Here is a 13,720-nt window from a genome sequence, read left to right on the forward strand (position 1 = left end):
AGCAGCGGGGTTCAGTGGAAAGAGCCCAGGCTTGGGAGTCAGAGGTCATGGGTTCTTATCCCGGCTCCGCCACTTGTCTGCTGTGTGACTTTGGGCAAGTCACTTAACTTCTCTGTGCCTCAGTTACCTCATCTGTAAAATGGGGATTAAGACTGTGAGTCCCGTGTGGGACAACCTGATCACCTTGTGTCCCCCCCAGCACTTGAAACAGTACTTCACACATAGTAAGCATTTAACAAATACCATCATTATTATTATTATTATTATCTCATGAATACCTCAGTTATATCACCATATAGATGCAGGATATAAAATCAGTAGAGGCAGAGGATGCTATATGCCTGGAGATCTGCCTACGATCCCCCTGTATCTAAGTCTCTCTCTCTTCTTCAGGCCCTCCAGTCTGTCAGCCAATTGTATTTATTGAGCACTTACTCTTTGCAGAGCACTGTACTAAGCAGCGTGGCTTAATGGAAAGAGCACGGGATTGGGAGTCAGAGGTCATGAGTTCTAGTCCTGGCTATGCCACTTGTCAGCCATGTGACTTTGGGCAAGTCACTTACCTTCTCTGTGCCTCAGTTCCCTCCTCTGTAAAATGGGGATTAAGACTGTGAGCCCCACGTGGGGCAACCTGATTACCTTATGTCTACCCCAGTGCTTAGAACAGTGCTTGGCACAAAGTAAGTGCTTAAAAAACCCCATCATTATTATTATTACTAAGCGCTTGGGAGAGTACAATAGAACAATATAACGGATACATCCCCTGCTACAAACGAGCTTGCAGTCTAGATGGGGTGACGGACATTAATAGAAATAAATGAATGACAGATATGGAGGTAAGTGCTGTGGGGCGGGGAGAGGGGGATGAATAAAGGGAGCAAGTCAGGGCGATGCAGAAGGGAGTTGAAGAAGAGGAAAAAGAGGGTTTAGTAGGGGTAGGCCTTTGGGAGGAATTGGGCTTTCAGTGAGGCCCATCTCCACCCACCGCTTTCTCCCGCCTCGGGACAGGTGATATTAGCAATTGATGATGGGGAGGGAGGGTGGGGAGGGGGGAGGAGCCGGGACCTGCCCGTTACCCCTTTCCCATTCCCCGCCTCCCTTTCTCCCGGCTGTTCGAGGATATAAACCCGGCCGGGAATGGTCAGAGCAGATCAGATCGAAGCCGTTTTCTCCCACCTGTTTCCTTCCACCGCACGTTAACAGTAAGTATTGGAAGGAGGCGGGGAGAGGGGAAACTGAGGCAGAGGAGGGGCGGGGGAATTCTAGCGCTCGGCCTCTGTCTCCTCCTTCATGGTTGCGGGAGGATTTGAACTCACGACTCAGCCCCGAGGGGTGGGGCGGGACTCTATACACAAATACCTCTACTACTAGTCAGTCGGTCAGTCCTATTTATTGAGTGCTTACTTTGCGCAGAGGGCTGTACTAAGCGCTGGGGAGAGTACATGTTGGGAAGCAGCATGGCATAGTGGATCGAGCACGGACCTGGGAGACAGAAGATCAGGGGTTGTAATCCCGGCTCTGCCACATGTCTGCTGTGTGACCTTGGGCAAGTCACTTCACTTCTCTGGGCCTCAGTTCCCACATCTGTAAAAAAATAGGGATTAAGAGTGTGAGCCCCATGTGGAATAGGGACCGTGTGTAACCTGATTAACTTGTACTATCCCAGCGCTTAGAATAATAAAATGGGAATTAAGACTGTGAGCCCCCCGTGGCACAACCTGATCACCTTGTAACCTCCCCAGAGCTTAGAACAGTGCTTTGCACATAGTAAGCGCTTAATAAATGCCATTATTATTATTGTGAGTGAGGGTGGGTTTCTGTCTGCCCGTCTGGGTGACTTTTGTGTGAGGGTGTGGCTGGTTCTTCAGGTTGCCGACTTGTACTTCCTAGGCGCTTAGTACAGTGCTCTGCACCCAGTAAGCGTTCAGTAAATACGATTGAATGAATGGATGGAAGATATGTTTGTGCGTGGGTTTCTGGGTGGTTGAATGGGGACTTTGATTCGTGAGTTTGTTAGGTGGTGTGTGCTTTTGGGTTGCTAGTAGTAGGTGTGTGAAAGTGTGTCTATTAGCGTTTGTGTGGGGTGAGGGATCTGTCCGGAGCACCCCCTCACCATCCCACCCCAGGCCGGGCAGGGGCTGGAGCTCACTGAAGAATCAGCCTGGTTTAGAGGTAAGAGCCCGGCCTTGGGAATCAGAGGACGTGGGTTCCAATCTCGCTCCGCCACTTGTCTGCTGTGTGACCTGAGGCAAGCCACTTCACTTCTCTGGGCCTCAGTGACCTCATCTGTAAAATGGGGATTGAGACTGTGAGCCCCACGTGGTTGATTACCTTGTCTCTACCCCAGTACTTTGAACAATGCTTGGCACATAGTAAGCGGTTAACAAGCACCATCATCACCATCATTATTAATAACAATATTATTATTTATCAATAATTGTATTTTATTAGCAATAGCAATATTATTTGCATTATTAATAATAGTAGCATTATTATTATTGATAGCAACACTATAATATTAACAATAGTATTATTTATTATTAATAATAGCATCATCATACAAGTTGGCAACATATGGAGACGGTCCCTGCCCAACAGTAGGCTCACAGTCTAGAAGGTTTCGGATGTTAGAAGTTAGAAAACAATACCGCTGCATACAGAGAATATTAATATTTGTCTAGACACATGCTTGCGGCTACACCCATACACTGTCTTTTAAAAGGTATTCAGTTGTTTGCAAATAAAGGTAACTGAGCTAAAGGGAGTCATGGTGATAGACGGGATCATCTCATCTATTTCACCTCCAACCCCTTTTCCACAACCTGCCTCTGGCCTGGAAATCCCTCCCTCTTCATATCCAACAGACCATTGCTCTCCCCACTGTCAAAGCGTTATTTAAAGTTTATCTCCTAGGGGCCTTCCCCTTCATTTCCAACTTGTACTTCCCAAGCGTTTAGTACAGTGCTCTGCACCCAGTAAGCGCTCAATAAATACAATTGATGATCATCATCATTAGCTCTCTTCCTCCCTTCAAAGCCCTACTGAGAGCTCACCTCCTCCAGGAGGCCTTCCCAGACTGAGCCCCCTTTTTCCTCTCCTCCTCCCCATCCCCCCCCGCCCTACCTCCTTCCCCTCCCAACAGCATTTGTCTATATTTGTACAGATTTATTACTCTATTTGTACATATTTACTACTCTATTTTGTTAATGATGTGCCTAGAGCTATTATTCTGACGGTTTTGACACCTGTCTCCCTGTTTTGTTGTCTGTCTCCCCCTTCTAGGCCGTGAGCCCGTTGTTGGGTAGGGACCGTCTCTCTCTGTTGCCGACTTGGACTTCCCAAGCGCTTAGTCCAGTGCTCTGCACACAGTAAGCGCTCAATAAATACGATTGAGTGGATGATGGCTTCTTTCTGCCATCTGTCCCCCCCAGGTCTATCCCTCTGTCCATTCTTTCATTCTTCTGTCCCTCCCCAGGAGCAGCCCCCGAGGATGGGCGCGAGGAAGCCGTGGGCGAGCGCGGGGGCCGTGGGCCTGTGCCTGCTGCTGTGGCTAGCGGCCTTGGCCGATGGCTATCCGGTCAAGCCCTCGCCCCCGCAGGACAACGCGACCCCCGAGGAGTTGGCCCAGTACTTCGCTGCCCTCAGACACTATCTCAACTTGGTCACACGGCAGAGGTGGGTGGGGGGCTGGGTGCGAGGGGGGTGGGCGGGGGGTCAGTGGTGACCCCCTCTCTCCCCGTCCCTTCAATCCCCACTCCCTTCCAGGTACGGAAAGAGGGAGAATCCCGGGGCCCTGGTGTCTGAGCTGCTTTTTGGGGACAGCGGGGACCTCAACAGCCGGTTAAGGTGAGTCACACCCCCCTCCCCATCTTTTCTTCCCCACCCTCTCTCCAATTAATCCCAATTTCCCCACTGCTGTGTGACCTTGGGTCAGTCACTTCACTTCTCTGTGCCTGGGGGTCCTGCTCTCCTTTCTACTTAGACTGGGAGCCCCGTGTGGGACCTGATGATCTTTGATCTACCCCAGCGCTTAATGCAGTGATTGGCACATAGTAACATCTTAACAAATACACAGATACAAATTAGCAAATACAGAGAAGCAGCGTGGCTCAGTGGAAAAAGCCCGGGCTTTGGAGTCAGAGGTCATGGGTTCAAATCCCGGCTCCACCACTCATCAGCTGTGTGACTTTGGGCAAGGCACTTAACTTCTCTGGGCCTCAGTTCCTTCATCTGTAAAATAGGGATGAAGACTGTGAGCCCCACGTGGAACAACCTGATCACCTTGTAAATTCCCCAGCACTTAGAACAGTGCTCTGCGCTTAATAAATGCCATTATTATTATTATTATTATTATTACAAATACCACGATTATGATCGTGTTTTTGTCAGAGTGGGCGTGGAGTAATTACCTTATCTGGAAAATGAGGATTAAGACTGTGAGCCCCATGTGGGGCGGGGACTGTGTTCAATGTGATGAGCTTGTATCTAGCCCAGCGCTTAGAACAGAGCTTGACACATAGTAAGTGCTTAATTATTGTTATTACCTATCAATGGTATTTACTGAGCACACACTGCGTGCAGTATGCAGTGATAGAGAAGCAGCGTGGGTCAGTGGAAAGAGCACAGGCTTGGGAGTCAGAGGTCATGGGTTCAAATACCGGCCCCACCGCTTGTCAGCTGTGTGACTTTGGGAAAATCACTTAACTTCTCTGTGCCTCAGTTACCTCATCTGTAAAATGGGGATTAAGATTGTGAGCCCCACATGGGACAACCTGATCACCTTCTATCCTCCCCAGCTCTTAGAACAGTGCTTTACACATGGTAAGCGCTTAACAAATACCAAAATTATTATTATTATTATTATTATTATTACTAAGCACTTGGGAAAGTACAACACCATAAAGTTGGTAGGACCTCATGGCTGCCCACAAGGAGCTTACAGTAGAGATGGGGAGACAGCATTCAAATACATTGCAGAAAGGGAAAATTGTGAAGTATAAGGATATGAGTGCTTGGCACATAGTAAGTGCTTAACAAATGCCATCATTATTATTATTATGTGGACACAAGTTCTGTGGGCTGGCAGAGGGGTGAATATTAAAGTGCTTAAGGGGTAAGTCCCAAGTGCATAGACAACACAGAAAGGAGGATGAAGAGTTGGGGTGCTGAACCCCCCCGTTTGACCCCTTCTCCACCTCATCATCATCATCAATCGTATTTATTGAGCGCTTACTATGTGCAGAGCACTGTACTAAGCGCTTGGGAAGTACAAATTGGCAACATATAGAGACAGTCCCTATGCTCACAGTCTAAAAGGGGGAGACAGAGAACAAAACCAAACATACTAACAAAATAAAATAAATAGAATAGATATGTACAAGTAAAATAAATAGAGTAATAAATATGTACAAACATATATACATATATACAGGTGCTGTGGGGAAGGGAAGGAGGTAAGATGGGGGGGATGGAGAGGGGGACGAGGGGGAGAGGAAGGAAGGGGCTCAGTCTGGGAAGGCCTCCTGGAGGAGGTGAGCTCTCAGCAGGGCCTTGAGGTCCCATGAGGTCTCACCTCACTCTTGGGGTCCCATGGTCTGGACCCCTTCCCCACCTCCTGGGGTCTCCCAGCCCCTTCTCTTCCATCTCTGGCTGAGAGGAGATGAGGAGGTGGGGAAATGGGGGTTGGGGAAGGGAGCGAGGAGGGGCTTGAAGTGTAACCCCTCTGCATCTCCTCCCAATTCCCCAGGTCTGAAGCCACCTACTCCTGGTGATGGCGGCCCTCCCGTGTTCGGTACTGACGGATGACCCGTGTTTCTGTGGTGATTGGTGCCTCCTCCCCTGGGCTTCTCCTCCTGCTGTGCCCACCTCTTGACCCCTGACCCCAACTCTACTTGGAAGGGCTCCTTGGCTCCGAAGGGAGGGCTGAGGGCACATCTCTCCCTGGTTCGGGCCTGCCCCGACATCCACTGCCATGATGGGATTTTCACGCCATTTGGGCAGGGCTCGTTGCTGGCCTCCTGCCTCCCCAATAAAGCACAACAACTGGTCTGGGTGCTGGGTGTCTCTTCTTTCCTCATCCACTCCCCTGCCATCTTACCCCTCCACCTTCTGAGCCACTGTGCCCTAAACTTGACTCCTTGCCGGACACCCAGGGCCTGGGACATACAAGATGGGGGAGGGGACAGGAGCAGGGAGACTGGGCAGAGGGTGTGGGGGGGGGAAGCAGGGGAGGGGGAGCAGGGGAGTCCCACCCCCAATCTCTGCTTGTTATTCATTCATTCAATCGGGTGTGCAGAGCACTTTACTAAGCTCTTGGGAGAGTACAATAGAACAATAAACAGACACATTCCCTGCTCACAGTGAGCTTACAACTGTCTCCTTTCCAAGTTCTTGGGGGCTTCCTTGCCAGGGAGAGGGTTAAAGCAGTGATGCAGGCAGAGAGAGTTGTCTCTGAGAGATGGGGACACTGAGTCAGAGGATGGTGGTGAGTGGGGGTGCAGGACCTAGTTGGGGGATCAGGTCTGGGGGTGGGCACTGAGACGACAGAGGAGGGGAGGGAGGCTGTGTCTGGCGGGCTGTGAGTCTTCACAGGGGTCTAAGGAAGAAGCAGCATGACCTATTCATTCATTCAATCGTATTTATTGATCGCTTACTGTGTACAGAGCACAGTACTAAGCACTTGGGAGAATCCAACACAACAATGAACACATTCCCTGACCACAACAAGCTCACAATCTAAACGGGTAAGCAAAGATTTAGGGGGTAGAGCATGGCATGGGAGTCAGAAGGACCTGGGTTCTAATTCTGCCTCCGCGACTTTGCTGTGCAACCCTGAGCAAGTCACTTCATTTCTCTGTGCCTCAATTCCCTCATCTGTAAAATGAGGATTAAGACTGTGAGCCCCGTGTCGGGCAGGGACTGTGTCCAACCCGATTAGTTTGTATCACTTCCCAAGCGCTTAGTACAGTGCTCTGCACGCAGTAAGGGCTCAATAAATACGATTGAATGAATGAATGAATATCTACCTCAGCGCTTAGTACAGTGCCTGGCATATAGTGAGTGCTTAACAAATACCACAGTTGTTATTATTAAGGGTTAAGAAGTTTGAGCCCCAGGAGATGGGGGCTCTCCAGGCTCTTGTAGAGTCCACCTCCCTCCTCCCATCTCTGACCACCCAGTGCCAGGCCAGGCTGGCCATGCCCAAGGATTTTGGGCAGTACCCCTTTCCTACCCCGCTTCCTCCCATCCCCACCACTTACCTGCTCTGGCTGGTGCCTGAGATCCCCTGCCAATCACTGACATTGGCCCAGAACCTGGGGCTTATACTCGGGTCACTACCCATGTCAACTTCTGGCTGGCACCACCCCGACATTGGCACCGCCTCTATGCTGGCCATGGAGAGTGTTGCAGTCACAAACATTCCGGGGAAATTTAATAAAGCAACAGTAGGTTTTGAAGCAGTGTGGCAGGTTGGATAGAGCCCGGGAGTCAGAAGGACCTGGTTTCTAATCCCAGCTCTGCCACTGATCAGCTGTGTGACCTTGGGCGAGGTGCTTCATAATAATAATAATAATAATAGCATCTATTAAGTACTTACTGTGTGCAAAGCACTGTTCTAAGCGCTGGGGAGGTTACAAGGTGGTCAGTTTGTCCCACGGGGGGTTCACAGTCTTAATCCCCATTTTACAGATGAGGTAACTGAGGCACAGAGAAGTTAAGTGACTTGCCCAAAGTCACACAGCTGACAATTGGCAGAGCTGAGCTTTACTTCTCTGGGACTCAGTTCCCTCTTTGGGGAAATGGGGATTAAAAGAGGGTGAGCCCCATGTGGGACAGGGACTGTGTCCAAACTGATTTGCTTGTATCTACTATGTGCTTGGCACATAGTAAGTGCTTAACAAATACCATAATTATTATTATTATTATTACCCCAGTACATAGAATAAGGCCCGACACATAGTGCTTAACAAATACCAGTTATTATTATTATTATTATTAGTGGATTGAGCACGGGTCTGGGAATCAGAAGGACCTGGGTTGTAATTCTGGCTTTGCCTCTTGTCTGCTTTGTGACCTTGGCCAAGCCACTTGACTTCTCTGTGCCTTAGTTCCTTCCTCTGTAAAATGGGGATTAAGACTTTGAGCCCAATGTGGGACAGGGACTGTGTCCAGACTGATTTGCTTGTACCTACTCAGTGCTTAGAACAGTGCTTGGCACAGAGTAAGAGCGTAACAAATACCATCATTATTATTATTATTATTACCCCAGCATGTAGAACAAGGCCTGGCACATAGTGCTTAACAAATACCACAGTTATTATTATTATTATTAATGGATTGAGCATGGGACTGGGAGTCAGGAGGACCTGGGTTGTAATTCCAGCTTTGTCAAGTCACTTCACTTCTCTGTGCCTCAGTTTCTTCCTCTGTAAAATGGAGATTAAGACTTTGAGCCCCAGGTGGGACAAAGACTGGGTCCAACCTGATTATCTGGTACCTACCCCAGAATTTGGTACAGTGCCTGGCTCATAGTAGGTGGTTGACAAAGACATTGAAAAAAGCAGCTCATCCTGGCTTGTGGGGAAGCAGGCCTAGTGATGCCCTCGCCAACCAATGCAGAACTGAGCTGGCTCCAATCGGGCCCCATGTGGAGACATAGAGTTGTCACCCGTCGCCCGGGGACGGGTTCCTTCGGGAATCAGCATGGAGAGAGAGAGAGAGCAGAAAGCCTGAGTTTTATACAAAATTTATTCCGCAAGGCGAATTGAATTATTTAATTGTTTAGACGTAATTAATTGAACCTCCCTTTGGGGAGGAATGCGATTAATTAGTAACATTAAAGTTTCTCTAACGGGAGGAATACACTTATACGTTACTTGCACGTGGCAGAACACCTATGTCCCACCCTGGCAGAATTCCCTTACAGTTTGTAGGCGATGGGGCGGCCAGCTCTCTCCCAAGTGCACTTCCCACTCGGGAGGAATCCTCTTGAGTTACACCCCCGTGAGGAAGCCCCTAGCTCCCACCCACGAGTATTTTCCACTTGGGAGGAATCCATTCATGCGTTACACACCCATGGTGAAGCACCTGGCTTCCAGCCCCACGAGCATCCAGTGGGACGGGACACTCCCCCATCCCACAGCTCCTCACTTGGTGCTGGCAGAGTGGGCTTCTCACGTTCTGGACAGAGGTGCCCTGCAGCCGGCTGCTGCAAGTCTCGATCCTCTGCCCAGAGGGTCAGAGGCTGCAGGTATTTATCACCTGTGCTCCTAGGCCATTCCAGCTTCTGGCCTCAGTTTATCCAATCTCTGCCCTTGCCCCTCCTCCATACCTAATTTGATTGGCACGGGGGCAAGGGACACCTTCTGTATTTCTGGCTTGGGCTGTAAATCTAGCAGTTTTGGTTGTGGGGGCGGTATCCCACCCTCACTTCCGAGTTCAGCCTGCTGGGTCAGGGGGTCACGAGATAGCATTTGACCTTGAGACGGCCGGTACCCCAGGGTCACCTTGGGACAAGAGTCCAGGCCCCGGGGGTCCACATGGAAACTGGACCGTGACCCCGCCTCCCCCCAGCCCCCCACATAAAAAACCTGACACACACGGACTATCCCTTCTGTACAGTGCAGGACACAGTCAAGTCAGTGGGAAGAGGAGGAGAAGGGGATGGTCCGGTGTGGTCCTGGCTGGTTGGAGGGTGGGTGGGGATGAATCCAGGAAGTCTTCCTGGAGGAGGGGGCTTTGAGCTGTGCAGAGACAGAGGGGAAGGAGAAGGATGGGGCAGTCCGGGGTGGCCCTGGTGGGTTGGAGAGTGGACGGGGGTGAATCCAGGAAGCCTTCCTGGAGGAGGGGGCTTTGAGCTGGGCAGAGACAGAGGGGAAGTGGGACGATGGGACAGTCAGGGGTGGTCCTGGTGGGTTGAAGAGTGGATACAGGAAGCCTTCTTAGAGGAGGGGGCCTTGAGTTGGGCAGAGCCAGAGGGGAGAGAGGAGGAGGAAGAGAAGGAGGAGGAGGGGGCAGTCAGGAGTGGTCCTGGTGGGTTGGAGAGTGGACAGGGGTGAATCTAGGAAGGCTTCTTGGAAGAGGAGGCCTTGCGCTGGGCAGAACCAGAGAGGAGGGAGGAGAAGGAGAAGAAAGAGGAAGAGGAGAGGGCAGTCAGAGGTGGTTCTGGTGGGTTGGAGAGTGGGGTGGGGGTGAATCCAGGAAGCCTTCCTGAAAGAGGGGGCCTTCAGCTGGGCAGAGTCAGAGGGGAGGGAAGGGGAGGAGGGATGGTGGCTTCAGCTGAAGTTTCTGCCCCAGGCAGGTAGGACATGGAGTTCCAGGGTTGGGAGGAAGGGGCCCGGGGGCTAGGAACAGTTGCTTCCAGGAGTCAGCTGTGCTGGGGAGGGGCAGTGGGGGCAGGTTCAGGAGGTGGGGGCTGGAGAGATGAGGCAGGGGCTGAACTGGTGAAGGCGGGGACTGGGGAGGGAGGGGGTCGAGGAGGGGAGGTGGGGTGGTTAGGGGAGAGGAGGAAGAGCTTCAGCTGTGGCTGGAGTGGAGGTTGGTAAGCTCCTGGTGGGCAGGGATTGTTGTATTGTACTCTTCCAAGAATTTAGTACAGTGCTCTGCACTCAGTAAGCGCTCAATAAATCTGACTGAAGGAACAAAAGAAGTCTTTTCTCCTCTATTGCCTGCTCACTTTGCTCCACTGCCTGGGTTTCCAGGCTAGCCAAGTCAGCTTCTCACTTCTAAGTTAGTTCAGTGTTCGACACATAGTAGATGCTCAGTAAATTGTATCGATTTTCCATCAGAGTGGTAGCTCCCTGAGGCTGGGGATTGGGCCTACTAATTCTAGTGCCCTCTTCCAAGCACACACAGCAGACAAGTGGTGGAGCCGGGATTAGAACCCAGGTCCTTTTGACTCCCAGGCCTGGGGTCTATCCACTATCCAGCGAGATAGATGAGATCAAGGTACAATGAAAAGGTTAGCACTAGAGGAATTAAGTGTGTGGGCTGGGTTGTTGAAGGAGAGTAGCAAGGTTAAGTAGGAAGGGGCAAGGTGATGCTTCTACAGAAGACTCTCTCCTCCTGGCTTCTCTCCCCTCACCCTCTCCCTGAAAGGAAAGGGTAAAAAGAAAGGAGTCATGGATAAGTGAACTGATCAGAGTGGGTTCTCTGGGCAATCAGAAAGCTGGGGAAGGTGATCCTGCCATGTCTCCCTGGGCTTCACGGACTAATAATAACAATTATGGTACTTGTTAAGCACTTACTATGTCCCAAGCACTGTTCTAATCACTGGGGTAGATGTAAGTTAATCAGGTTGGACACAGTCCCTGTCCCATGCGGGGCTCACACTCTTATCCCCATTTTACAGATGAGGTAACTGAGGCCCAGAGATGTGACATAACTTGCTCAAGGTCCCATGGCAGACATGTGACAGAGTTGGGATTAGAACTCACGTCCTCTGCCCATGCTCTTTCCGCTGGGCCACGCGCTGCTTCTCTGATTGAGCCCCTCCAATCTGGCTTCCTTCCCCTCACACTCAGAAACAACCCTCACAGAGGTCACAAATGATCTCCTTGTTGCCAAATCCAATGGCCTCTATTCCATCCTAATCCTCCTCAACCTCTCAGCAGCCTTCGATCCTGTCGACCACCCACTTCTCCTGGAAACTTTATCCAACCTCCGCTTCAGTGACATGGTTCTCCTGGTTCTCCTATCTCTTTGGCTGCTCATTCTCGGTCTCTTTCACAGGCCCCTCCTCTGCCTCCCATCTCCTAACTGCGGGAATCCCCCAAGGTTCAGTTCTCAGTCCCCTTCTATTCTCCATCTACACCCTCTCCCTTGGAAAACTTATTCGCTCCCTCGGCTTCAACTACAACCTCGATTTGGATGATTCCCAAATCTACGTCTCCGGCCCCGTTCTCTCATCTTGGCAGGGTTTAGGTTGGTTGAAGGGTCATCCAGCCCCAGTCTGGGCCAAAATGGAGGCATCATTGACACTGCAATTATGGGTTCTATTCCCGGCTCTGTCATATGTCTGCTGTGTGACCTTGGGCAAGTCACTTCACTTCCTCTGTGCCTCAGTTACCTCATCTATGTAAAGGGGATTGAGATTGTGAGCCCCATGTGGGGCAGGGACTGTGTCCAACTTGATTATCCTGTATCTTCCCCAGCGTTTAGAACAGTACTTGACACATAGTAAGGACTTAACAAATATCATCATCATTATTATTACTAGGTTGGGGGTGCGTAGTGGGATGACTACAAGAAGCAGCATGGTGTAGTGGATAGAGTATGGGCCCGGGAGTTAGAAGGTCATGGGTTCTAATCCCGACTTCACCGCTTGCCACCTGTGTGACTTTGGGCAAGTCACTTAACTTCTCTGAGCCTCATTTACCTCATCTGTAAAATGGGTATTAAGGCTGTAAGCCCCACGTGGCACAACCTAATTACCTTGTATCTACCCCAGTCCTTAGAACAGTGCTTGGCACATAGTAAGCACTTAACAAATACTATTATTATCATTATTATTGTACTTTCCAAGCAGTTAGTACAGTGCTCTGCACACAGTAAGCACTCAATAAATATGACTGACTGACTGAAAGAATATTATTAGAAGCAGCATGGCTCAGTAGAAAGAGCACGGGCTTGGGAATCAGAGGTCATAGGTTCTAATAATAATAATAATGATGGCATTTATTAAGCGCTTACTATGTGCAAAGCACTGTTCTAAGCACTGGGGAGGCGACAAGGTGATCAGGTTGTCCCACGGGGGGCTCACAGTCTTAATCCACATTTTACAGATGAGGTAACTGAGGCACACAGAGAAGTGAAGTGACTTGCCCAAAGTCACACAGCTGACAGTTGGCGGAGCCTGGATTTGAACCCATGACCTCAGACTGCAAAGCCTGTGCTCTTTCCACTGAGCCACGCTGCTTCTCTGCTCCACCACTTGTCTGCTGTGTGACTTTGGGCAAGTCACTTCACTTCTCTGAGCCTCAGTGACCTCATCTGTAAAATGGGGATTAAGACTGTAAACCCCACATAGGACGACCTGGGAAGCAGCGTGGCTCAGTGGAAAGAGCACGGGCTTTGGAATCAGAGGTCAGGGGTTCAAATCCCGGCTCGGCCAATTGTCAGCTGTGTGATTTTGGGCAAGTCACTTAACTTCTCTGTGCCTCAGTTACCTCATCTGTAAAATGGGGATTAAGACTGTGAGCCCCCTGTGGGACAACCTGATTACCTTGTGTCCCCCAGCGCTTAGAACAGTGCTTTGCACATAGTAAGCGCTTAATAAATACCATTATTATTATTATTATTATTATTATCCTTCCCAGCGCTCAGAACAGTGCTTCGCGCATAGTAAGCGCTTAACAAACGCCTTCATCATTATTATTTAGCATTACGACTGTTGCCACCTGGTGGCGCCAAGCGGTACTGCAGGAGCCAACTGTGGAATTCCCAGGTTGACCAGAAGCTAATTAATAATAATAATATTTGGCACAGGGCCGGGAGTGTCCAGCTGGGGAAGTGGAGGGACGGGAGGGTGGGGAGGGGTTGGGACCGGGAACAGAGGGGCGAGGGGGAGGGGGGGCCCGGATGGGGCCTGGAGAGATGGGCCGGAGGGATGGGCCGGAGGTGAAGGAGTGGGGGCCCTGGGCTCAGGGGTGGGGGAGCAGGGGAGGACCTGAGGGGAGGGGGAAGGATTATAAAGGACCCCGGGATGGAAAGCGCCAGGGAG

The 13,720-nt window shown here is 50.5% G+C and overlaps 1 protein-coding gene across 1 annotated transcript; it reads left to right on the forward strand.

Annotated features, from left to right (window-relative positions):
• The first annotated feature begins 1,114 nt into the window (after window positions 1-1,114).
• On the forward strand, window positions 1,115-6,052 carry PYY (peptide YY). The gene is made up of 4 exons (XM_038754475.1): window positions 1,115-1,202; window positions 3,476-3,675; window positions 3,766-3,846; window positions 5,747-6,052. The coding sequence occupies exons 2-4, from the start codon at window positions 3,491-3,493 to the stop codon at window positions 5,769-5,771; spliced, it is 291 nt and encodes a 96-aa protein (XP_038610403.1). The 5' UTR covers window positions 1,115-1,202; window positions 3,476-3,490; the 3' UTR covers window positions 5,772-6,052.
• Window positions 6,053-13,720: the final 7,668 nt, after the last annotated feature.

The sequence above is a fragment of the Tachyglossus aculeatus genome, chromosome 11, assembly GCF_015852505.1.
Source record: "Tachyglossus aculeatus isolate mTacAcu1 chromosome 11, mTacAcu1.pri, whole genome shotgun sequence".
Lineage (NCBI taxonomy): Eukaryota > Metazoa > Chordata > Mammalia > Monotremata > Tachyglossidae > Tachyglossus > Tachyglossus aculeatus.